The following is a 24,360-nucleotide window of genomic DNA, read 5'->3' as shown; positions in this document are numbered from 1 at the left end:
AAAGAGCTCCAGGATAGCTTCAATGTTGCCCCTCATCAGCGCTGAAGCGTGCGTTTCATTGGCCAGCGCGGTCTCGCGTGATATGACACATTCGAAAATACTACGTGATCAAAGAAAAAGGATTGACTGATTACATGCCAGCAAATCTGGTGTTCATCATATAAGCATTAATCTCTATTTTTGGATCTTCAATTGACAGGATTCAGCCCTAAATGAGGGAGGAGTTTGTCCCGTATAAACTCCTCAACACTGTGAAAACCCACCCCCAAATCGAGAACGGCTTGATCTGGAATGTCCTTGCCGGGGTACATTCCGACACGGTTGTATAGTTCAAACATGATATCACGATCTGCAACCCCCGTTGTTGGTAGTACATTGTAAATAGCACGGCGACCAGAGACTAGCAAAACGATTAGCGATATACAACATTGAAAATTCAATGACTCAACAATAAGATATACCCTTCTCGATAATACCAACAATATCATTAGGCGAGAACCTGCCGTTTGACGCATATAGATAAGCGTGTCTAATTTGTTCTTTCTGAGTCTCCCATTTATCAAAAATTGCCTTCGCTATGTCGGCGAGATCTTCTTCCACGTAAAGCATAGCTACTATATTCAAGTTGAATAGTATCAGACAAAGTATAACGAAAATTTGAAAGATGGCGGAGACTTACGTTTCGTATCTGATCTGATTATCGCTTGATGGAACTCTAAAATATCTTTTTTTGCTTCATAACGGACGTGGTTTCGATATATCATATTTTCCAGGAAGTTCCCCGTGTACAGAAAGGTGGCGGGTAGATCTGTCTCGCGAATATAATCATCGACGTGATGCTTGCCTGTTCATAATAAGAAAAACGCCAGTGATATTGGGATTGTCAACATACCTTCGTAGATCCTAGAGACCAGCTCCCCTCCAGAGAGTTTGGCGGAGCTAGGTAGTGTACTCCAGACAAAACATTGTATTCCCTCTTTCAATGATGCATCAACTAGGTTTTTACCTTGTTGCTCTTCACTGCCCGGATCGTCCTTTATTTTCTTCAATGGCCGCGGATAAGGATCAATGCCTGTTTTAAAATGAACGAGAATCTCACCGAGTCATAAAAGTTTGTAACACCAAATACACCCCAGCACCCTCGCAAAGCGACTTCCAGGGAGGATGGAACAGTCAAGTCAGCCTTCGCAACTTCGGCTCCCAGCACTTGAAGTTTCTTTGCAGCTGGAGAATCGGGGTTGCGAGTTAGAGCTCGTACTTTATATTCTCTTGGAAACTGGAGTAGACGTTTTGCGACCGATCCACCTAGTGTTCAATTTAATTTAGGTTACTCACTTTCTTTGCTAAAATAACCCCTACATGTACTCCACGGACGTACCTTGGTTTCCAGTGGCGCCAGTAACAGCGATCAGTTTAACCATGGTTATATTGGTACTTTAACGTTTTCGATACACTTCGTAATACTTAAGAGTTGAATCTTTATAGCTAAGCTTTTTTCTCGCCAGCATATTAGAGTTTATGCACGAAAAGTCTGAATATAGAACTGTAATATTATATTTAGCTTGTTTATAAGTTACCTACGTACTGCGACACGTCTTATTGATGGAGATTCCCCCGCAACAGCCGCTACATCCGCGGGTGTGACTGTGATTGGTAATAAGTTGCTTAAAATCTACAGGACTGCCTAATCTAGACACATGCATTACATGTGATATATATCACACGTGTGCATTTCCGGAAATCACGCGGAAACCTTTCCGCATACCCAGCGTTCAAGTGTATTAAGAGTTAAGTGTATTCATATCTGGCTCACTTGAATTTCAACAAGGGAGTATCAACTTTGAATCTGGTTCTGCAATATTTGAAGCTGATGCATTCCAACATTGAATATTGAGAATGTATCTACGTGAGAAGCAATAAGCTATAATAGACAAAAGCCAAATGCGCTAGTCCAACTGACTGACTTCAGCTAAGAAGTTCTATTAAAATAGCATAGAGGCCCTAATCAACTTATATCATCATATGACATATAATATCTCAATGTGTAAAACTAGTCTTAGCCATTGAATTACATACTACACTAATGACACCACATATGCAAGTTTCTGATGTTAAAGCTGCTATATCAACATTGAATATTCATAAGCCAAGATTAATGTATGTGGCAACATCTAAATATTTCATACTTCATCTATGTGGTTGCAATTATCTTTCAGACAAAATCAGTCCGTTGATATAACCCCATTCTGTGAAATAGTTTTCATATCCACTGCCCATGCTAAAGTCCCTCCAAGACATTTATCAGCTCCATATTGTTTTTTGAGCATCCAGGTCTCGTTGTCGTCGTATGAAACCCTATTTGTCACTTAGTGATCAATATTCTTCTCACCCGATAATCCAAAAAGGCGATGAAAACAAATAAATAGGACTTACCACTGTGTCGTATCCCACGCAAAGTATTTTACTGCAGCTTGCTTATCCAAAACAGGTTTTATATTTGAATTATTCTTCAAAATAGTATCGATCTCCGCGTTATGCAAGCTTCCAGCCTCGTTTGAGCATGGCCCTGGATCACCGGGTCCTGTAGCCGCACAACCAGGTTTAGTACATGAAGCGCTGGTTAATCTATAAGTTTTCCCGTAATCTGCGAGACCTAAAGTCACTTTTTCTGGACTAACACCGGCGTTCCAAACTAGTTGCAGAGACTGTTGGATATCGGAGAGGTTAGTGTGAGGCTGTGCTGTGGTTGGCTTTTCCCAGCTACCGTGAAGATCGTAGGTCATCAGGTTGAGCCAATCGACATGCGGCTCCAGGCCTTTGAGGTCGAACCCCTTCATGTAGACTTATTTCATCGTCAGCCGTTTTTGCCTTTGTTTCAATTAGGTGTAATGATATCCTTACAGGTGCCTCCAGGTACAGTCACGCTTAGCCCCTTGTTCTTACACTTATCCCGATACTCCTTTGCTAACGAAACCAGGTTAGCAGTGTCTGCTGTAGATCCGCCCATATCTATTGCAGACGGGTACTCCCAATCCAAATCCATTCCTTCAAATCCGTATTTATCCATAAATTGGCAGACAGAGTCGATAAACGTACTCCGACCTTGCTGAGTTGCCGCAAGTTTTGAAAATGGGGCGGCTCCCACGGCATAACCACCCACAGAGATCCATATATGCAAATTGCTAATAGATTTGGTACGCATGTCTTTTAATTGGTCGAATAATATTGTGTCGTTAGATAGGGACAGCATGACCTTGCCATCCTTGTCGATTAGAGCGAATGCAAAGTTGATGTGTGTGTATGGTGTTGGGTCAATATCGGAGGGCATATATTTGTTGCAGACGCGATGGCTCGCCCAGCTTTCATAGTAAGCGATGGAGCGATTCATGGCTCCTGGACAATTTGTGGCACTGGAAATATGTGAGCAACTAGCGTAACTAACAAGGCCGGCCTATTGACAACGAACATTTTCGGCACCGCTTGCTTGCAGTTACTTTGGCATCCCAACCCGCAATAATCTCGTTCCGTTCCGCAAAATCTAGACATCAATCAGAATACGTAGATTCAAGTTACCTTCAGAAACATACCCATAGCGAGAACAGCACATTCCTTGAGAACATAACTCTTGTCCAGGCGGCGCATTTACTGCGTTCATCAGCGACATTTCAAACACTCTCTGTACCTAGAAAAAAGAAATATAAACTGTACATACCACCACATTGAACATCCCTCTTCTGATGTGTATGCGTGCTAAGGGACACTATGGATGATAAAGGTACAATAAATGGGAATGTGACCAAACATATCAGTGCTAGTAATCCTTGTACCTTTTGCATTCGCATAAAGGTGAAAAAGTCCGTGAAAATCATGATGCGCTGTAGCGAACCGCGGTGGCAAACCTGGAGAATAGACAAATGACATGAAAACAGACTCAAGGTGAATTTGGATTACCACGTTGGCTCGATAACGACTGACTGACAATAGCCATCTGCCCTTTTGACGACACTCTCGACGAAGTTAGTTCAAATCACCAAGTCATAAGTAGGATCATGTCAAAGCTGTTATATTTGATTGAGGGAGTGAGGAAACAGGGCACAGATCTGGATGGAAACACTCTGAGTATTGTGGAATGTGGCAGCCGGGAATATCTATGAGCTCGCATTTCACTAGTGATTAATATATTTTAGTATAATTCATGGCTGTCATTAGCTTGAATCAGAATACACATACAATAATTAAAAACAAATCTAGAAACACATTCCATATTCTATTAATGCTGTGGGGCGAGTAAGTGGCTGTCCCAACCAAAAACCTTCAACATTGTTTTGCATTCCAAAGACGGAAAGCCCTAACTGGTCCTGGCAACTACATTCCTTTGCGTTTTATGTTCAACTAACACATTTCAATTATATAATAATACCCAATATAACTTATTGGTAGAACATGAATGTTCTGTCATTTGTTATTTTTGAGACATCAATGCTTCACATAGGAAACCTGTTTCGCAATAATTCTAAGACAGAGGCAACCGGGAGCGGTGTCAAGTTTGAATTCTTATGCAAAATTTCCAACAATCTTGTTATCTAATATCAGGCCGAATTATGATTCAAATATATTTGACCACTTAGATGATTTCTGTAGATGACTGGCAACTGTGATAACTCGGTTTAACATGATATTTAACACTTTTTGAACCTTTAATTTGTATAACTTATGGCTACTGTTGTTCGGATGAATTCGTGAGGTTTATTTCACTACATTATGTTTTTATTATAGAGATTGGGGCTTGAAGATGTAGCTAATTGCTCCTTGGAATGAAATTCTGGTCACGACCTCTGGAATAAGACAGTGTAAAAAAGGTCTTAATATTTCTACAAGCCCTAGGTTCTCTTCCTTAGATCGACATAAGTGCGGCTTAGTCTGTGCGCCAAGGCAAAACTTATATTCTACATCTGTTTAAAAGTTCAAGATATTGGTAATATTCTACCATAATCTTCTAATGAACGAACCCACGCGGAAAGAACGCATTTTGAGGAAATATTATTTTATCCACATACATTGTCTGTGGTTGCTCATCCCACTGGATTTGTGCTGTTAAGAAGTTTTTGAAGTCAAGCGACGCTCCGTATTGGCACGGGTGTTGACAAAGTCAGGGTACGACAAAGTCAGCTCGATGCCACCGGAAATGATGTTATCAACAGCTTCAACACCAAGCATGAAGCTACATATTCAATTTAGCTTTAGTGAACTCTTGATTTTAATATTGAGAATAGAAACCTTACCTGTGGTCCTGGTTACCAACCTCATACTTCCATGACCCGAAGCGACCACGAGAAAGGATATCCTTCTGGCGGAGATAGGGCTGAATTTCGTTCAATGCGCCATCACGCTCTAGGCTTGGAGTGGGATAGCCGTGGTCGAAGCGACGGACGTAGGTGCTGACTATCTCATCATTTGGCTTCAGCAGCTCGGTGTTGATCAGCCCTTGGATGCTATCGGCTAGCAGAGTCTCATGGTTGACCGGTTTGTAGGATGATTCCGATACCTCAAGCATAATAGACCAGTACGGACCAGCCTGGGGTTCAAATGAGGCAGGCTTCTTGCCATTAGCAAGCTGCTTCGTGGGAAGCTTGACATTCTTGTTGGGCTGGTTGAAAGGAGAATAGTTGGAGAAAATGGTGGCGCGATAGAAGGGGCAGTTATCCTCTACGAAGTATAGCTATAGATTGGTTAGCTTGGTTAAACACCAAGATGTAAATAGGTTAACGCACCCAGCACTTGTCACCAATGCGCTCGGGGCGTTCACCCCGGATGCCAACGCCAATTACATTGGTGGAAGAATAATAGAGCGGTTTGCACATTTGCTGCAGTTTGGCATCACCCATCGACTCGGCAAGAAAGTCGACAGCCATAGTTGAGACCAAGGAGCCATATTTTACCACGGTACCTGTTTTGAGAGGAATCAGTATTTATCAGAGCATGTTATTTACCCTCATTTACTCACCATCTTTCAGATATACCTTCTTGGAGTCAGCGTCTACCTTAATGACTGTACCATGATTGCCGAAACGCTTCTTCTCGTTAGCGATGGTGTCGGCCACTGCAATCCAGATGCCACCAGTACCACCGTGCGCGGGGAATTTAAATGTAGCATTCGGACCCCAGTTACCAGCCACCTTGTTACGGATGACATTTGTAGTAAGCAGTTTGACGTTGGGAGCGGCAACACGCTCACCAACCCAGGTGGAGTTCATCTAGTTCATATCAGCAGAGTCTCAAATCTTGTAACGGGTTGAAGTGCAGATCGTACGCGGCTAGTAGGAACGGCCCATACTTTGAAGTTGTACGGACGCATGAATATTTCATTCAAACGTTGGCCAACGTTTCGAATATTCCACTCGTCGAAATTCTTGGGCTTGTCCGTGGCAGGGCGCACACGAGCCTCGAGTGCGGCATCGAGGAGGTCACTCAGGCATTTCACCTGCTCCTCCTTGGGCAGAACGGCTATATTGTTTTGAAACGGATAAGGAACCCAAAGTCCTTGGTAGCGGACGTAAGATACGCGTTGATGCTCGTACCAATCATCCGACTTGGGCAGGGCTTCGTTAAGGCAGTCATCAAAGTACTTGTAGTGAGAAAAAATGACGTGGCCGCCGACATCGAATAGCTGCCAAACATCGATTAGCGTATCACCACTGTCATTTTTCAATATAGGAGACTTACAAAGCCTTCCGGCGTGATATCGGTCGAGGCGAGACCACCGGGGGTTTGGTTGGAATCGACAATCAGCCAGGAAACATTGTTCTGTGAACTTCTTGTTATTAAATGATACTCGGAGCATGTAGTATATCAATACCAATTGCTGTAGGCGTTTTGCAGCTCCAAGGCCAGTTGGACCGGCGCCAATGACCAGAGTGTCAACATTGCTAAAAGGTTAGTCGTTTATAACCATTCCGGGGGGGGGGGGGGGGGGGGGGGGGGGGGTTGTTGCAGCTTACATTTCTTGAGGAGTCATGATGCGTTGACGGTAAGGGTAAAAGCGAGTGTCTATAGTTGGAATAATGAGGAGAACCTGGGTAGAGATGCAATGTCAATTGAGATCAATTGGTCGGCCTTGGAAGGGAAAAGGACTGTTTATCAGTGATTTTGTTCAGGAGATTTCGGAGATTACATTGATGAATCGAGGATGCTGTGATTGGTGCGGCACCAGACGCTCGGTTCTGGTTCTCAACTAGAGCCAATAACCAGAAGCTGTTAATCTGACAAAAGTGAAACACTGTCAATGAAAAGACAAGGATGATCTGCGATTTTTCAGGGGAATGCAACACTGAGATCAGTAACACTGCCCACCAGAAAAAGGATGCGCTGCGATTTCCCAATGCTGCGTATCCAGTCAGTAGCTCAGAACGCCAGATCTATGTAATAGTTCAAGCTTAAGTGACTGACCGGCGTGTGTGTCACATCTGGGCCCTGGCCGAGACAAGTCGGCGACTAATGATAAGCGTGGGGTATGCTTTGATTATGATGTGATCCAAGCAGATAAGATCCTCATCTTGGAGTTTAATTGCGTCACATCCTGCCTCTTATTTCTCAGGCCAGTTGAAAATGAAGATATTAGTTATGGCGGAACTCCGCCATGGTCCCCCCATTAGCACTGCGGATCCCCGCCGTCATTACTTTTTTGCAGGCTACTACTGTATTGAGGGTCACTTGTGGAGGTTTTATTGGCATTCAGGTCCGCGCTATTACGCGGCCCCTGCCAGCTCAACATTCCGGTTGGCTCAACGTTAAAGTAGCTTTTATATGTGTTTATCATATAAAAGATAATTATAATTATTTTAAAATAACTCTACAATCACAATTAATGGCCGAAATTTGCGCCTAAAGTAGAATATTTCTTAGAAATGTCCCTCCAGGGATAAAGTGCCTGTTTTTGTTATCAAGTACTCGTTCACAGCCACATCCTTCCCGCTTTCTTTTCCGTATCCTGACTCCTTTATTCCACCAAAAGGTGACTCGGCTGCAGAAGAGTTGCCTATTGTGAGTCAGTGAACGCATCAAATTGCAAATCCCGTGTGAAAAAAAATAGAGACTCAACTCACCAGTATTGAGACCAATCATGCCGGCCTCCAAGTTTTCATACATCCGCCACAGTATGTCAATGTTTTTTGAAAAGACATAACTAGCGAGGCCCATACTAGTATCATTCGCCCATTTTGTGGCCTCTTCTTCAGTGTCAAACTTATAGAGTGCAGCAATAGGGGCAAAACTTTCCTCACGAGAAATGAGCATTTTCTCGGTCATGTCGGTAAGAATTGTGGGCTCGAAGAAGTATCCGCCCTTGTCCTTGATTTGATTGCCGCCTAATATCACTTTTGCACCCAGTTTTCTAGCATCTTGGACTTGGCTGGTGGCTTTGTCAAGGCTGCGTGGTGTAGTCACGGGACCCATTGTAGTTCCCTCTGCAGCGCCATGGCCGGTAACGATTTTGCTCGTACGCTCTTTAAGCATGTTCGCAAATTTCTCATAAACACCGGCCTGGACGTAGATACGATTTGCAGTAATACAAGCCTGACCAGCGTGTCGCCATTTGAGCGCCATCAAATGATCCATGGCTTGGTCGAGGTTCGCATCGTCAAATACTACTAATGGACAGTTGCCACCCAGTTCCAAGGTAACCTTCTTCAACCCTGTGGCACAATGACCGGCAATAATCTTGCCGACGCGTGTTGATCCAGTGAAGGTCACTTTCTTTACCAGAGGGTGTTTACATAGCGCCTCACTGAGAGCCGGTGTATTCTCCAAATCTGTAGTCAACACATTCAATACACCGGCCGGAAAGCCAGCCTTTTGGGCAAGATGTACAAGCGACAGAATAGTCAGAGGAGTTTCTGGACTAGGCTTAACAATCATTGTACACCCCGCAGCGAGCGCGGCAGCTGCCTTTCGTAGGATCATCGCCATAGGAAAATTCCATGGCACGAGCGCAACAGCGACCCCAATGGGCTGCTTTATCGTGAAAATACGACGCCCTGGGAGCGCAGGTGTAGATACAGTACCGAAAATTCGTTCTGCTTCGCCCGCAAACCACCAAGTAAATCCTGTTGAATAGTCTATTTCTCCATATGATTCAGCAATTGGCTTTCCAGTTTCGTAGGTTATGATCTTGGCGATGTCGTCTTTATTTTCGCGAATGAGTGCATCCCATTTCAGTAACCACTGTGCTCGTTGACGAGGTACAACCTTTCTATACTGATTGAAAGCAGCATGTGCGACTTCAACAGCGTGAGGGACGTCATCAACCGTGTTTGCAGGGCAGCTAGCCCATGCAATGTCGGTACCAGGATCTATTGAAATGTTTAGCTAGGGGTGTTTTGGGCAAGGATCATATCAGATTTCTCCTAACCAACAACTTCAAAGCGGCCACCTTTCTTGCTTGAAATCCACTTGTTATCGACGAATGATTCGTAGTGGAGAAGCTCAGGGTTGTTGAGCTACATAACATTAGCATCGCCACTATATCGACTACCACACCAGCACAACTTGCATACCTCGAATGGAACTTTGTACTGCTTTGCCATGTTAAATTATCTGCTTCCAGATCACTGTTATTGCGATATTGTTATTTTCGCTGGGTGAAGCTGAGAGAAGAGAGTTTCGCAGCCGAGCTCTTCCCCTCGTCATTTCAAGCAGTGAACCCCACTTCTCCCCATCTTTCTCCATCAAGCAGGAAACTAAATAGCCGGTTCTCCTACAGCTCGGCTACCTGCATGGCTCGGTATCTTGGTTCGGGAATGGTGCCTCAGGCTTTCCTATGCGTAACCTGTGTAACAGTAGATCCTACAGTGGGATGAATTATGTTTTGAGGATAGCACTAAAAATTTGTACTTGTATTGCTCCATAATATTTTAGTACTATCTGAAATTATACATTATAAAAAGAGATTTTGTCGGTTTCCAGTTCAGTTAAATCTTTAGTGATTACTTTTATTACCGCCATTTTTTGTGTTATCCTCAAACATAATTCATCCCACTGTATATGGTGTTATGTACAGCTATCCATGGGCGCCGGGCGGATCGTTCGATAGCAATAACAATGATCTTGGAATCCCCCATATAATTCTAAAAATAGTTTACCTCGGTAATAGAAGATATCGAGAATTCGTCTCTTTTGGAAAATGCGGCCTTGGCTCAAACTATTTAAGATCCATAGATAGGAGAATAATTCTAAAAGACCATAACTTGGCCCTAGAAAGGTATCTAACCACACAATCTCAACGAGCGAGAGCTTACAACAATGTGTAGCTTGGAAAACTGTTGTAAATCGTTAAACTCGGAAAATAGGGCCAACGAGACTTGCTTTCAATACACGTGTTAACAGATGTTCCTATTCAAGCGCTCTACAGTTGATCTTTTGCCTACCCACTAACATCAACTTTGGAATTCTCAAAGTTAAAGCGGATATATATGAATATCTCGATGCAAGCTATCGAACTTCAGGAGGTTATTTGGTACTAAATTGGAAATTGATAATGATGGATGCAGGTGCTGAGGGGGGTTTTCCAAGACAACCAGCTCCCAGTTATTAGGACCTAATTGGTTGACTCAGGGTTTGTTTTGGAATCTCTCTCCAATCTACGGCATGAGAAGTCAATGCACCGCAGGGGCAATGTTTAATAATATTTTCCCAATGATCGTGATAATCATCATGAACTGACATGACAACAACAAAAGACCAATCAGGAGCCAGAGGATAAGGAAAAGTTGACTTATTCATAGATAGAAACTCGTTTAACATCAAAAACATGTATAAGATTTGAACTTACATAAATATGTACTAAATAAAATATAAATGATTGTATAAACTTGAATATGGTTGTCATCACCCTACCAAACAAGCTTCCAGAATTTACAACATCAAGCAATTCATCAAAGACTTTTCTGTGGTCGGATTTTGTGTGATTCGAAATATTGCATCATACCTTGGCATTTCTGACAATTCAACTCAAGGTTAGATCTTGCTCTACAGAAATTAGCCAAAATGGACTTCTAGGAGCTGTCTTGGTTGAAAGTGAACGATATATGATACCAGCCAGCTTGTAAATGAGGCCGACAAAAAGGGATTAATCCAAAAAAAATTTCGGATATGTGCACGATCCAACAAACGATGCTAGATCCGATTACCGAAGCCAATCAATTTAGGTAGCTTCGAGAATAAAGACTATTAATACATTTGTTAAACGGTAGAACCACGTAGTACATTCGCAGTCAGAATTTCCGTGCTATTTTAATAACAGCCAATCATTCCACGCGAAGCTCCCGCGGCTTGGCCAGGGTTACAGCTCTAGACTTCTAGTCCGCCGCTGAACATCAACTAGCCACAATATATCCGCTTTGGGTTAACACCGGGTTATGGTGTTGTTGGTGCGCATACAACAACCAATAATATGCAGAGTACCCGCCAAATAGAAAACCATCGAGAATTGGTCATGAATTTGGCCCCACATGTTCTCATGTCATCAAAATGAATATTTCTCAAGCATATAAATGATTTCTCTTGTTCCGAAACGCAGTTGATATGGTAAATGAATCGTCATTGGCACCTAGTCCCGGTATTTCCAGGACTTTGTATGATCGGTCCACTAATCCTACAGTTTAATAGTCAACCGGCTCCTATTTGCACGTTACTTTGAAAATTGGCGCCATGGGGCCGGTCCGGCTGGTAAAAGTGATCTTTAATAGCACTGTTACATTGGAATGGTAATCTTCTGTCTGCTGAAATCCTATCTAACTTAATAATCTAAGTGCCTTGAAATAGTGGCCCTCCATAATTGAATGTCAACAGATCCATGAGCCGCGAGTGTGGCGTTAGTTTTACCCACCGAAACTGAAAAAGAGCCCCCAATTAAAGGTCATCACGGCCTTAGCCTTTGGAGATCTACACTGCTACAGTAGTCATTCTAGTTAACATGATGCGAAATTTAGCGAACCAGCTCCAAGCGAGTTGTTAGAAGAAGATGAAAGGGAGCAGTCATCCAGAGTATTTAGATCCTTTCGTAGAACCTCGACGTATTTTATACTCCTCACACAGTCATTCCCGACACAGTCATTCTTGACACAGTCAAAGGTCATTCATTCCTTACCTTCTGGAGACTGTCCACTCCTTTGCCAAATTTTTACATTCTTTTCATCGCCTTTCTAACCGCGTACATTCCTTCAAGTGCAATATACCTTGACCATGAAGACTGTTTCCGCTGCTACGGTTCTCTCGCTGAGCTGGCTGGCCCACTCAGCGACAGCCTTGCCGTCTAGCAGTGTTGCTGTGTCTGCTACCTCTACCTCTGTGGTTCCTACTGCTACCGCTACCAGCGGTTTCCGAAGTGTCGCGTATTTTGCGGATTGGGTCAGTTTTCTATATCAGAAACTAAAAGAAAACCCCCATACTAATACGTACTATGTATGTAGGATATCTACAGCAGCATTAACTTCTTCCCCCAAAATATAACCGCCTCGACACTTTCTCACCTCATCTACTGTTTCGCTAATGTCAATTCAACCACTGGCTCAGTCGGCCTCTCCGATGTATGGGCCGATTTGCAGTTCCCATACCCTGGTGACAACAGCAGTGATACCAGTGCTGTTGCTGGTAACGTCAAGCAATTATATCTCATGAAACAACAGAACCGCAACCTCAAAACGTTGCTGTCTATTGGTGGAGCCACCTACTCTACCAACTTTGCCAACTTTACCTTGACTCAGGAGGGTAGACAAACTTTTGCTCAGAGTGCCGTTGAGTTGGTTCAAAACCTGGGTTTCGATGGTATTGATATCGACTGGGAGGTAAATATTCCCTTGCTCAATCTCACTTTCCTAAAGCGAAATATCGTAATTAATATTTGATTAGTATCCCACCGACCAGGCACATGCTGAGGCTTTCACTAGACTTCTTGAAGAAGTCCGAACTGCTTTGGACAACTACTCCGACCAGTGGGCAAACAATACAAATCTCTTGCTGAGTGTCGCCGCGCCTGCTGGTGCCTCGAGCTACCAGGTCATGGATCTCGCTGGAATGGACAAATATCTCGACATGTGGAACTTGATGGCCTATGATTATGCCGGCTCTTGGTCCGATAACAGCGGTGATCTAGCCAATGTATATGCTTCCAAGTCTGACCCCAACAGCACTCCTACTAATACCGACGATGCCATCACCTACTACCTCAGCCAAGGTATCTCTGCTAGCAAGATCAACCTTGGGATGCCTATTTACGCTCGAACCTTCCCCGACACCACTGGTCTTGGCCAGCCCTTCAATAAGACTGCCGCGGCTGAAGTCAACTACAACGCAATTGACACCACCAACGCAAACATCACGGAATTGACTGATGTACTTGCCAGCTACAGCTACAACTCCTCCAGCGACGGCACTCTATACAGCTTCGATACCCCTAACATCGCCAAATTGAAGACCGAGTATGCTCAGTCCAAGGGTCTCGGTGGTGCCATGTTTTGGGAAATCAGTGGTGATAAAGTTGGAGAGGAGAGCATTATCGGCACCGTTGTTAACGCCGTTGGTGGTTCTACTGCCCTTGACCAGTCTCAAAACCTTCTTTCCTACCCCAACTCCAACTACACCAACCTCCGCAACCAGATGGGAAATTAAACTTGCTTATACTATTTCACTATGCACGCACATCTTTCTGGGTGAAGTAGGTGGAATGTTATCCTATCTGCCACTAGAAATTGTGGAGAGATGATGCATGTAGTAATGCCTCATGTTATACTACGGGTTTAATGATTTGCTTAACACCCTATTGATATGATGATCAATATGTGCATAGATGTAGTTTTCAGCTTGTTGTATCACCAAAACTTAAACGTTATTTCGGGTATACATTTATTTATTTAGTCAAATTTAACGACTTTACCCAGCTATAAGCTATGAAGGTCTCGTTTCAGTGGGCTAGGGGGCCTTATAGGGGCCTTGTAGGGGCCTAGGCCCCTGCTCCCCCCCAATGCCTGCCCCTGACTGGTGCCCAGCGTTTTGATGTACTAACGAATTCCTCACCCCAAACCGCTTATTTGCGCAGGGCGATTCGGGGGCCTTATAGAGGCTGGCGGGGCCCCGGCTTCGGTCCTTGGAGCCAAACGTGTGGGCGTCGCCTGCCGATGACAGGCCACCCAGAGCTGTCATCCTTCCCCCTGGGTTCCTCTCCTCCTCTATTGCTTCCCACCCCTATAAATCGGCCCTCCGGGCCTCTCTAGCTGCCTCCTTCCGCTGCTCCGGGACCCTAATGGCCTCTATGAAGGCGAGTAAAGCCTTAGTGGCCCTAGGATCTGCCAATATGCGCGCCTCAGGGGGCTCTTCGGCCGCTGAGGGCCTGCTAATCTTGGCCTCCCGCGGTCGCGGCCAAGTGGAGCAGCAGGTGCGCCGCGGTTTCTGCCCCCTCTGAGCATCCCCTACACAGGGGGGTGTCGCGCCTGCCAATTCGGTGCAGGTATGCCGCCAGCTGTGCGTGGCCAGTCTTGAACTGATATAGATGCCGTGCCACGGCCTTCGGGGCCTGGGCCGTCTTGAGGGGTTTATTTTTATCATTGACTTGACAATCCACGACCTAGCACAAAACCCCGGATATTTATAGCCGCTAGCGAAAGTTTCGGCCTAATGCCGATTTAGTACAAAAATTAGATTTTTTTTTAAAACACAATAAATATATAAATTAATTAATATATTTACATTAATAATTAAGGGTTAGTTTTTACAAAACATTTAGGCCGAGATTTTCTGCGGAGAGTGTAAGTACGCAATTGCTTCATACTTTCGTAGCCAACTAATGTGTCCAGCATTAATTCAATTGATGTATATGAGACATGGAATATTTTCACGGTAATTCTCAATTCAAATGCCCTGACGATAGCTCCATTATGTTTGCAAATGAGAAAGAATAGAAATATCAGTAAAATAATAGAAGACATAAATTCATAAATGATCCCTCCTTAAGTCACTAGAGACACCCCGTACCCGGACAGGTTTCTCATTCAGGAACATTGGATCTCTCCCTCACGACTCTATTTAATAACGCTACCCATTTGTAGAATAACTGGAGCGCACTTCAATATACCCCGCAAGTGTCATAGGAGACGCAAATCGCTGGGTGATTTGCCAGAATGAGCCTTGAGGAACGAAGGTAGTGACAGCGAAGATATTTCTGATTTGGTAAATCTAGCTAATAATAGGTAGAAGACATGGCTTGGCTTGGATACAGTAATTGATGTAGCATTAGTTGCAGCAGAGTAAGCAATATTCAAGACCTTTTTTGTGGGTTGACTATTTCGATGTGGTCTACTATTTGACCTAAAGAGAGCGGTTCAAGTAGGAAGCTCTCTTAGCCCAGCCCCGATTCAGAAACCAATCCCATGTGAGTTCTCAGCGGAGGAAAGGGCTGAAAGGAGTTAATGGCATTATGATTCGACTTGGTGTGTCTTAGCGTGCTTATATCCCACATCAAAACTATTGTATGTTGCACAACGCCAACAGAGTAAGATGGAAACAATCAGCGTTAGCGCCCTCCGGAAAGAGATTATAAATACCAGTCCCCACCCCATTCGAGCACCGATCAAGTTTGATACCAAAGTATCCCCTACATATGTAACCGCACAGATCATTCAGCGACAGAACATCCCAAAAGTACTTCTCTCCTCTCCACACTATTAATCAAGCATCTCATTTTTGATAGCTGCACTATAATCAATCAATCAACTATTTTTCTTCAGTCGATCATGTCGACGTGGCGAGACCAGGGCCAGCGGTTGAATAATTACCTACGGCCATGTTCTATAGTATGGATGGGTATTGGCTGTAAGTTGAGAAGAACCCACCTTTGTACTGTGGGAAACCCGAGCTGCTAAACGAAAATCATAGTTCTGTTTAAGACACGTCCTACGTGGCTCGGAGGTTCAACTAGACCAGAAAATGTAAGCGCAAGAGACTATGCAACCGGGAAAGTGTTTCAAGAATTGGGTTTGTTCCAAAATAATTCGACGTATTTTGACATTGTGACTGATGATGATAAAATCACAGGTAGTGCTTTCAAAGCTTTCGAGTCAACAACCTCAGTACCGTCGCTTGTTGCATCGGCTCACGGCGTAGTGCTTGAGGTAGGGCCGGGCGTAGGAACCCAGATAGACCGCTTCGACAAATCGAAGATTGACCATATCTACGGCGTAGAGCTTAACCCAGCCTTCGTTTCACCTCTACTTGCTGAAGTAGAAACGGCTCACCTGCAAGGCAAGTACACGGTAATCTCGGGAGCAGTGGAGGACGAACGCTTGTTGGCAGAATATGGCCTGAAAGCGGGGTCGGTGGACTCGGTTGTGTGTATCGGGACGCTGTGCTCGGTCAGCAATCCTGAACAAACGATGCGTTGGATATACAAATTGCTCAAGCCGGGTGGCGTTTTCATTTTCTGGGAGCATCGCCGCAGCCATGATGTTTTAACGCGACTTGTCCAAGGTACAACTTAAGCCGCATTTTTTGTTCCATAAGTTGGTGTGTGCTGACCTGCTTAGGATTCTGGAACCCTCTTTGGCGGTTTATTATGGGGGGCTGTGACTTGAGTCGACCGATTGGGGATATCATACGTAACGCTGGCGATTGGGATCTTCAGAACTCAGAGATAGAGGTGCAGAAGAGTCTGGCATCAGAGTGGTCAATCATGCCGAGGGTTGAAGGCAGACTGATCAAGAGCGCGTAGCCGAAGCAAATCTTGTCGAGCAGCCCCATTACGGCTTAGCGATGGAAAAGCTCGAGGCAAGACGCATGCACACTTAATGGCAGTACGGAATATCAATAGAACAATACTCATAGGTCGCCCACAATTCTTATATAGACTGATACAAATATTGACTGGGTGTGAGGCCAAAATAGTTGCAAAGTCAAGGTATCTACCGTTTTTCCGGTAACGGAGTGAGTCTGGCGACCCAGGGAGATGAGTCAGCATTTATTCCTGATGCCTCCTTCTTTTCTTGGTTACAGAAATATATGTTTTTAAAAAGATGCCTAACTAGAGGGGCTCAGGCATCTATATTGTTCTAGATCACACTGTGTCCCGTAGAAAATGGAAAAGCTTTCCAAATGTCTACGCCATTCATTAAGCCTAGCCCAAACGCCATTATATGGTTGCACCCCGAGCCAACAAACTAGCAACTCACAAAGCCCGCATAATTGAGCAGACCTAGTAGCGGATATCCCCGAACGCTAGAGCGTAAACATACAGCGGAGACCCTGAAACTGTGAGGCATGATCTTCTCTGATAACTGGTAATTGCGTAACGCCGCGGGGGTCCTATAATATCGTCGGCATAAAGGTTCCGACCGATCAGCAGAGAGAGGCAAATACCGCCGCAGGAGTTTCTCAGAGTAGGAATATCAGCCGCTTTGGTCCCCTTCGATATGCAGGGATAGCAGTAGTGAAGTCTTGATTCTGCCTTTTACATGACTGCTGTCGGGAACCATTGCCAAGTATTTTATATGGTGTGGGGTTTAGAACGATTTAAAGCTGGGCGGTATTGGCCGATATGGAGATGTAACGCTGTTGTAACCCAATTTGGATATGGTCTTGAATGCTAGTCCGGAGGTATTACCACACAAGGCTCTTTCGCCGTTTACTTAGTTGCTGTTAAATCATTTCTGACGTACGGATACTTATACTCATTGGACCCAATTTTGCACCCCGCAGAGAATAAATACTTCAAGGCTTGGTTGTAGTGGTTTCCGAAGGGCCTGTGAGTCTACGTAGTCTGTGCAATATTTACTGGTGTGGACCTTCTAATTAGCTTTCATCTATTCCATGCAGGCATTTGGAAGCCTTCGAGTTGAGCTTAAGGTACTAAAGGAATGTGGTTTATGCAGGGGTTGCTAACCCTCGTGTTGCACAGACGACGCGGTTGTTAAGTGCCATATTGATATGACTGGCTTACAATTAGAGGTCTTAACTCTGGACCGGTATTTCGATATTTCAAATTCCGAAATTTGCCGATTGAAACAAGAGTAGAAAACTAGAGTGAGAAGGATCACTTCATAGGTATGATCTCGCCGAGTCAATAACATTGAGCTTAGAAAAAAGACATTCACAGAATATATTGACATGATTGCGATGGCGAAAAAGCACATTCTCGAAGTTTGGCGAGGGGTAGCATGAAACTTGGCTCAAGTCCAAGCGCACTACTTCGAACGGCCGTGGACTAGATACGCTTCTCAGAGAGTCTATTAAGGATAGTTCCAATTAGGTGCTTTCGCAACACCCATTTTGTTGTAAAATGAGGAGAAAAATGCAGATCGAGACCAATCAAAGTCAACATGGCGTTACAAGTGAGACGATCAGTGCGGCCATGTGCCACACCATGCAATAACACGATCGGGTCAAAGCGTTATATGGGACATAGATATGTATAGCGAATATATGAGGAAACTTCATGATTGCCACGGATACAAAGGTGATTGATGTCGCCCAGGAATACACCTGATTAAAGGAGCAATTGTGTCCAAAAGCTTTCATATTATCACAAGAGTCAATTCGGACTAAAACTTATAACCATGGCGACAACCGTGGGAGACTTCAAGATTGCTGGAGTCGCCGCGGGCTTTACCCTTGGTTATGGGTTTTTGACAGTTTGGAAAGCCATCAAGCAGACATCTGTTATAAGAGCTCCGCATCGAAGCACATACGTCTACCTTATGTGGGGAGAAATTGTTGCTAATCTTGCTATCGGAATTATAGGATGGCTGTTTCTTGAAGGAGTCATTCCATTGGGGTGTGTATATCCATAGCCGAAATCATATCTGATTAGAGGTACTGACAAGTCTTCTCATTTGGTGTTACAGGGTGCCCGTTCTCTTCTCTCTTTTATTCTGCTGGGTCTTCGAGATTCAGCTTCTGATGCAGATTATCATCAACCGCGTTTTTGTCGTCGCTGAGAACAAACAGACTGTCATCAGGGTGAAATGGATAACGGCAGGAATCATCACCGCTATTAATATAGCTGTCTTTTGTATTTGGATCCCTGCGCACCTGAACCCACCGGCAAATGCAGTGTATGGATTATCTCCTCCTTTTCTCTTCTATTCTAATATCACCACAGATACCCGGTAATCAACAAGTATTGGGATCGAACATCAAAAGTTCTCATCTGTATTGTTGACGCTGCCCTGAACTACTGGTTCCTCCGAATTGTTCAACGCCGCCTCGTTCGCTATCATGGATTGAAGAAATATGCCCCTCTTGTGAACTTCAACGCCTGGCTTATGGCATTATCAGTGGGCATGGATGTAAGGTTTCTCCCCTCTCCTTTTTGCTGTGTGCTTCATACTAATGTGAATAGGTCATGTTGATAGGGCTTATGTCACTCAGAAACCAGCTTGTGTACATTCAATTTCATCCCGTTACTTACATGGTCAAGCTCAACATTGAAATGACCATGGCCGCAATGATTACCAAGCTCGCTCGAGAATCTGGAACTGGCGACGCAACGGTCGTTCTGAGTTCGAGCCAGGACCAACACAGGCATAACTGGAGAGCAGATCTCCAAATGAGTGATATTGAGCTTAATCGATGTGCCTACCAGGAAGAGGCTCGTCAAAATCAGTCTCACATACACAGACCAGGGCATAAACATAAAGAGTCAGATGGCCTAGCTGGGATAAATAAGGAGACGACCATTCATGTTATGACTCAGCATGCCTTTCCGAATAAGGGGTATCATAAATAACATCATCCAGTGTATGTCCTTTAATACGAAATACGTTCGGAAGTGAGGGAGGTAATGTAATATCTGAGTGCGAAAGGCCGTAGAGCAAGTCCAGCTACGAACCAATATGTTGTGCCTATATACAATTGATGATGACAGTTACTGTAAAAAGCCAATGACAGCTAGCTACTATGGCGATGATAGAAAACAATTATTACAACGCAATTATTTCTTCAAATAATACTCTTCCGTTCTTCAAAAAACCATCTTAAAAACTAGCGGGTATCATGCAGTGAAAAGACAAACGGCACAAAATGGAAATAAAGGTTCAATCAATAAGCGCGTGGCAACATTCACAATGGTCAAGTAGACCGCCTGCGATGCCCCCACCATTTCCGTGATTGATGTTGAGCAGCTTTCTCGCGCTCGTGGTTGGATAATACGGTGATTGATCGCTCAGGCCCAGTTAACCGTACTCGTCCCCGACCACGTTCTGGGAATTGCTCCGGGGTCCACCGGTCATGAAGCATATCCACGACTTCCACGACCATCACTGCTGCAGGAACGAGCAGGAAAATGCATAGTCCTACAATTTCCGGACTGAACTTGTTGCAAATAACTGCCGGGTCTAGGTGGGACAAATTGAACATGTATACTCCAGTCACACCGTCTGGGACTGGTGCCTCAAACTGTTGCTGCGTCTGTAAGGAGTCGGAATCAGAATCTGTCTCATTCCTGTCTCGTGACATTTCAACCGCCGTAAAGTATTTTGATTGCTTTGCTGACTGCGATTGTGACTTGACAGGATATTGTGTCAGATAAAATGCCCACCAGGCTTTCATGGTCCTTTGCGTTCTCTCAATCCAAGTCGAAGGGGCAGAGGCTGCTTTTCCTCCAGCCTCGAGAACCGATATATGTGACTTTTTCCGCTCGTCACGGAGCCAGTCCGAGAAGTGCAGCGGCCTCTCCTCCACCGTAGTAGGTGATGTAATGTATTTCAGCGAAATATGAGATGAAACCGTCTCGTCACTGTTCCAATGAACGGGTAGACTGACAGCCACCCACGCATGGAATGCGAGGAGTGTGAAGAAAAGCGCGCTCCTCATGGTGCAGATGAAGGGCGTAGCGCGGAGAGTTCAAAGCTTGATGCAATGAGCACGCGATGTCGAAGAAAGTCGGACAAAATATATGGCAGTAGACGAAGGCACCGCAGAGTAACACCAAGGACGGCCCGACACTCGACTCAGATGTTGCACGGGTGTCAATGGTTATGTTCTTGCAGCCACTATTCTCGAAAGCCACCGACCTAGTTGAAGTTTCTCGAACGAACAGCAGGCGGAGATAGCAGCAATAGCATCGACATCAGCGATAGACTATCGCGAGGAGAATACCCCTCCTCGCTGCGAGACGATTGCGACCAGGGGACGGGGAGAAAGGCCAGTTATTATACCGGACACCAGTGGCGACATGGCCAACCTGCAAGCGATGACTGATTCTTCCGTATCGCGATAATCTTCGAGCTGGTTGAGACCCTTCAGCAAAGCCCAGCAGAGCGCGTGTAGGCAGGGCTTCCCATCATTGGCCAGTGCCTGGCAGGGCTCCTCTACCTTAATCCGCATTAAGCGCCGGCCAGCTGCGTTGATTGGCTCGTAGTTGATGGACTAGCCAATGAGAGGTCGGCTTTGAATCACGGGTAAAGATCGGGTGTCCACACTTGGTCGGATCCGGCTAGCCTCTTTATGCGGCTGCCAAGCGCAAATTCTTCGGCCCTGCCTGATTTGGTAATGCGGCTGTTTGCAAACTCTTGCCTTTTTGCGATTTCCGCATTGGGAAGCTGCTGCTTTCCAGAGTTAATCCTGCGTCGACTTCCATAATACAAGACAAAATCATGTGAAAGAGATGAGAAATTAGTTCAGTCGAGTATCCAAGGTATACTGCACGTGGCTTCTGGTGGCTCTTTAGCCGCGCCGCTTTGTCCAAGGGGCGAGACATGTGCTGCACTTTTTGAATTGGAGATGAGGATATTTTGTCATCTTCATTCTGCTTCTGTCTGGTGGTTATTGAGTGGTCAACCTGATAATATATAATATTTAAAATGTTAGATACCGTCGATAATGAAATATGCGACGGGATAGTTCCGAAAGCCCTTCGCGAGGTTTTCGCCCCTTGTGGCATGAAACACCGCAAGAAGAGAATAGACGTAGCATTCAGTGGAAATATTCCCATACTTATCTGTCAAGAAAGAGTACCATGGAAAAATGATACATGTAGAGAAAACCTTGATTCTAGATACATCGAATAAGAGGCAGATTAGCCAACACGCCGACACTTCATCACTCCGTTGATATTTCAATTACATACAGTGGGGTGTACATGTCAGTACGGCCCAGATATTCATTATTCACCCAATAAATTCAATGTTACCGAATATGAAGCGATGTGACAGAACATTGCACGAGAGTACTATTGTGTTCGGATGTTTTGCTATTTTGCGGGGTTATCACAAGCTGTTAAATAATTAAGCCTAGGCACAACAAGTGCTGGAAGCACCGATTGGTGACAATATTTGATTAGGGCAACGCCACATTCAGCCTCCCCCGTAAAAGAAAGGGGATGCCGTGGGTGCGTTTGGATTAGCCTCCTTGAATTCCGGGGGTAAAAACAGCTTAACGATGAAATAGGAAAGGCTGTAACAATACACATTGCTGGAACAGAATCTGATTGGAGGCCGATGCTGTCAAATTAGTCCAGGTTCTTGGAATCTCAATCATTCGGGATTATAAGCGAAGATGTAATTGCGTAAGAGCACGGCAAATTAGGTGACTACGACTTAGTCTAGTTTTGGGCCGGTAGTTGTAGAATTGATGACAGGGGTTAAGAGGAGTATTTATTCACAGAACTGATCCTCTTCCAACTTTTATACTGATCTTTAACCATAAGTTTGTTTCCAAATCAGGCAGGTACCTTCACTGTTGAGAACTTCCACAAGCCTAACCGCCTCATTCAAACAACAGGATCCGCATCGAACACATCCAATCTCTTACCAACAAGATCCCTCAACAATGTATTCTGTGAAGAATGTGTTCTTGTTTTCTCTCGCTCTTTCCTTGCCAACTCATGGGTTTTGTAAACGGGATGAAGCCTCATCAGTAATCTCAGGAATCCAAAAGATTTCCGACGCCGTCATCACTCTCAACAAAACAGTTAGCAGCTATCCCGGAGGCATTGAGGGCACCATCACAGCGCTCGATATCCTAGGAGACTCCTTTTCACTAGAACATGCAATCACTAGCACAACCTCTGATGCAAAACAGTCCGCCAACTTTACCGACACCGAATCGCAATCCATTGCGCAGGCATTTGTCAATCTAGTTCCAACGATTCAGTCAAGCTTGACGACGATTGAAGGGAAAAAGTCAGAGTTTCAACATGGACTGCTTGGGCTGGCAAGTTTGGACTGGGTGGTTGAAGATCTCCTCAAAACACTCAAGAGTGATAGCGATGCTTTGTCGACTGCAGTTATTGCTAAGCTAACGAGTACCTGGGCTGGGGTGGCCCCGTTGGTTGTGTCGCAAATTGATGCTGCATTTGAAACCGCGATTACAACTTATTCTACCTAACTGCCAATGTTCGCTTGACGGCTGAAAATGACTATAATCGAAAGACCATTTTATAGTGACCAATACTTATGCGCGCCACATCACACGCAATTTCTCGATAAGAAATCCTACAAGTTTAAATAATCATTGATGTATTCTTTTCCTTCTATGTCCTACCCGTTCATTATTCATGAGAAGTTCCACGGCATTGAACACATACAGCCTTCTATTATATCATTGACATGTAGCGTATACTATCGATGCTATAGCTCATACTTGATTACATGCGTAGAATTTTATTTGCAGGGCGGAGTACGTCTACATGTAGGGCCAATGTCAATTGCAGTTGTAGGGTTACTTACGCAAGGTCTCGCATGCCCATGTCGCATTGGCCTTGTCTCTTTCAATGATAGCATTGAATGTTCTGCGTCAATGTCAACCTTATTCTGCTCAATTGGCCACCGTCTACAAGCCTGATCGGCTCGAACAATCACCAAAATTGTGAATAACTCCTAATAACTACACCTTGTCATTGAATCGGCTTCGATTAGAAAAATCAAATTACTTCGATTTCTAAATCGGGGTGATAAACGTCTGGTCTTTAGACGATTAATTAAATAGCCTTGAATACTTCTTCGCCATATCTGAAAAATATAGGAGCATGATTCGCAAAGGCTACTTTGACTGCGAGGCCCGAGCCAAGGCGCGCAGATCGCCCAACAAATTGCTCCACCGCAGCTGAATATGGCCCGCAAAAAATAACAAATATATCAAATATCAGCATCGACTCCGGATATCGGCTTATTTCTTGGGTAATTTGGAAAATTGTGAGGTTTTTTAGGGGTTGATATTTGTAGAAATGACCTGAAGGAATAAACTTGACAGTCTGATGAAATCATCCTCGTAATAATGTAATAATTAACAACTTTGTAGAGACGCAGCCGGAGTCAGCACGGAGTCAGATGCGACGCCCAATTTGGACCCCATTCAGGAAGTTTGCTCTAACGGCTTGGCAAA

The 24,360-nt window shown here is 44.5% G+C and overlaps 11 protein-coding genes across 11 annotated transcripts; 4 read left to right on the top strand and 7 right to left on the bottom strand.

Annotated features, from left to right (window-relative positions):
* Window positions 1-130: 130 nt before the first annotated feature.
* BGW36DRAFT_388923 (NAD(P)-binding protein) lies at window positions 131-1,534 on the bottom strand. Its single transcript, XM_046217279.1, has 6 exons — window positions 1,379-1,534; window positions 1,100-1,305; window positions 893-1,043; window positions 680-844; window positions 462-614; window positions 131-400 (listed from the first exon to the last, which is right to left on the bottom strand). The coding sequence occupies exons 1-6, from the start codon at window positions 1,419-1,421 to the stop codon at window positions 189-191; spliced, it is 930 nt and encodes a 309-aa protein (XP_046066728.1). The 5' UTR covers window positions 1,422-1,534; the 3' UTR covers window positions 131-188.
* A 688-nt stretch (window positions 1,535-2,222) lies between these two features.
* BGW36DRAFT_306386 (putative brain chitinase and chia) lies at window positions 2,223-3,655 on the bottom strand (the record flags this gene model as incomplete). Its single annotated transcript, XM_046212144.1, has 5 exons — window positions 2,223-2,355; window positions 2,434-2,842; window positions 2,902-3,410; window positions 3,467-3,538; window positions 3,588-3,655. The coding sequence occupies 5 exons, from the start codon at window positions 3,653-3,655 to the stop codon at window positions 2,223-2,225; spliced, it is 1,191 nt and encodes a 396-aa protein (XP_046066727.1).
* Window positions 3,656-5,094: 1,439 nt separating this feature from the next.
* Window positions 5,095-7,015, bottom strand: BGW36DRAFT_432328 (uncharacterized protein; the record flags this gene model as incomplete). Its single annotated transcript, XM_046221119.1, has 8 exons — window positions 5,095-5,221; window positions 5,283-5,719; window positions 5,772-5,947; window positions 6,005-6,254; window positions 6,311-6,667; window positions 6,724-6,804; window positions 6,857-6,926; window positions 6,999-7,015. The coding sequence occupies 8 exons, from the start codon at window positions 7,013-7,015 to the stop codon at window positions 5,095-5,097; spliced, it is 1,515 nt and encodes a 504-aa protein (XP_046066726.1).
* Window positions 7,016-7,898: 883 nt separating this feature from the next.
* On the bottom strand, window positions 7,899-9,581 carry BGW36DRAFT_306021 (putative succinate-semialdehyde dehydrogenase; the record flags this gene model as incomplete). The annotated part of the gene is made up of 4 exons (XM_046212115.1): window positions 7,899-8,035; window positions 8,103-9,347; window positions 9,407-9,494; window positions 9,552-9,581. The coding sequence occupies 4 exons, from the start codon at window positions 9,579-9,581 to the stop codon at window positions 7,899-7,901; spliced, it is 1,500 nt and encodes a 499-aa protein (XP_046066725.1).
* Window positions 9,582-12,237: 2,656 nt separating this feature from the next.
* Window positions 12,238-13,662, top strand: BGW36DRAFT_432326 (chitinase; the record flags this gene model as incomplete). The annotated part of the gene is made up of 3 exons (XM_046221118.1): window positions 12,238-12,402; window positions 12,465-12,839; window positions 12,904-13,662. 3 exons carry the CDS (start codon window positions 12,238-12,240, stop codon window positions 13,660-13,662), a joined length of 1,299 nt encoding a protein of 432 aa, XP_046066724.1.
* A 265-nt stretch (window positions 13,663-13,927) lies between these two features.
* BGW36DRAFT_56935 (uncharacterized protein) lies at window positions 13,928-14,586 on the bottom strand. The gene has a single exon (XM_046222428.1). The coding sequence runs from the start codon at window positions 14,191-14,193 to the stop codon at window positions 13,963-13,965; it is 231 nt and encodes a 76-aa protein (XP_046066722.1). The 5' UTR covers window positions 14,194-14,586; the 3' UTR covers window positions 13,928-13,962.
* On the bottom strand, window positions 14,417-14,566 carry BGW36DRAFT_262775 (uncharacterized protein; the record flags this gene model as incomplete). Its single annotated transcript, XM_046210088.1, has 1 exon — window positions 14,417-14,566. A coding segment is annotated over one exon (150 nt), but the record flags the coding sequence as incomplete, so codon positions are not given.
* A 1,517-nt stretch (window positions 14,587-16,103) lies between the features above and the next one.
* Window positions 16,104-16,753, top strand: BGW36DRAFT_306360 (S-adenosyl-L-methionine-dependent methyltransferase; the record flags this gene model as incomplete). Its single annotated transcript, XM_046212141.1, has 2 exons — window positions 16,104-16,512; window positions 16,569-16,753. Coding segments are annotated over 2 exons (594 nt in total), but the record flags the coding sequence as incomplete, so codon positions are not given.
* A 1,629-nt stretch (window positions 16,754-18,382) lies between these two features.
* On the top strand, window positions 18,383-19,936 carry BGW36DRAFT_56907 (uncharacterized protein). The gene is made up of 4 exons (XM_046222427.1): window positions 18,383-18,811; window positions 18,882-19,091; window positions 19,139-19,325; window positions 19,379-19,936. Exons 1-4 carry the CDS (start codon window positions 18,594-18,596, stop codon window positions 19,763-19,765), a joined length of 1,002 nt encoding a protein of 333 aa, XP_046066720.1. The 5' UTR covers window positions 18,383-18,593; the 3' UTR covers window positions 19,766-19,936.
* Window positions 19,937-20,106: 170 nt separating this feature from the next.
* On the bottom strand, window positions 20,107-20,850 carry BGW36DRAFT_364097 (uncharacterized protein; the record flags this gene model as incomplete). Its single annotated transcript, XM_046214526.1, has 1 exon — window positions 20,107-20,850. The coding sequence occupies one exon, from the start codon at window positions 20,848-20,850 to the stop codon at window positions 20,107-20,109; it is 744 nt and encodes a 247-aa protein (XP_046066719.1).
* Window positions 20,851-22,806: 1,956 nt separating this feature from the next.
* BGW36DRAFT_432322 (antigenic cell wall galactomannoprotein) lies at window positions 22,807-23,364 on the top strand (the record flags this gene model as incomplete). Its single annotated transcript, XM_046221117.1, has 1 exon — window positions 22,807-23,364. One exon carries the CDS (start codon window positions 22,807-22,809, stop codon window positions 23,362-23,364), a length of 558 nt encoding a protein of 185 aa, XP_046066718.1.
* Window positions 23,365-24,360: the final 996 nt, after the last annotated feature.

This window comes from Talaromyces proteolyticus (assembly GCF_021365285.1).
Source record: "Talaromyces proteolyticus strain PMI_201 chromosome Unknown BGW36scaffold_13, whole genome shotgun sequence".
Classification (NCBI taxonomy): domain Eukaryota; kingdom Fungi; phylum Ascomycota; class Eurotiomycetes; order Eurotiales; family Trichocomaceae; genus Talaromyces; species Talaromyces proteolyticus.
This window is presented reverse-complemented; position numbering and strand designations above follow the sequence as displayed.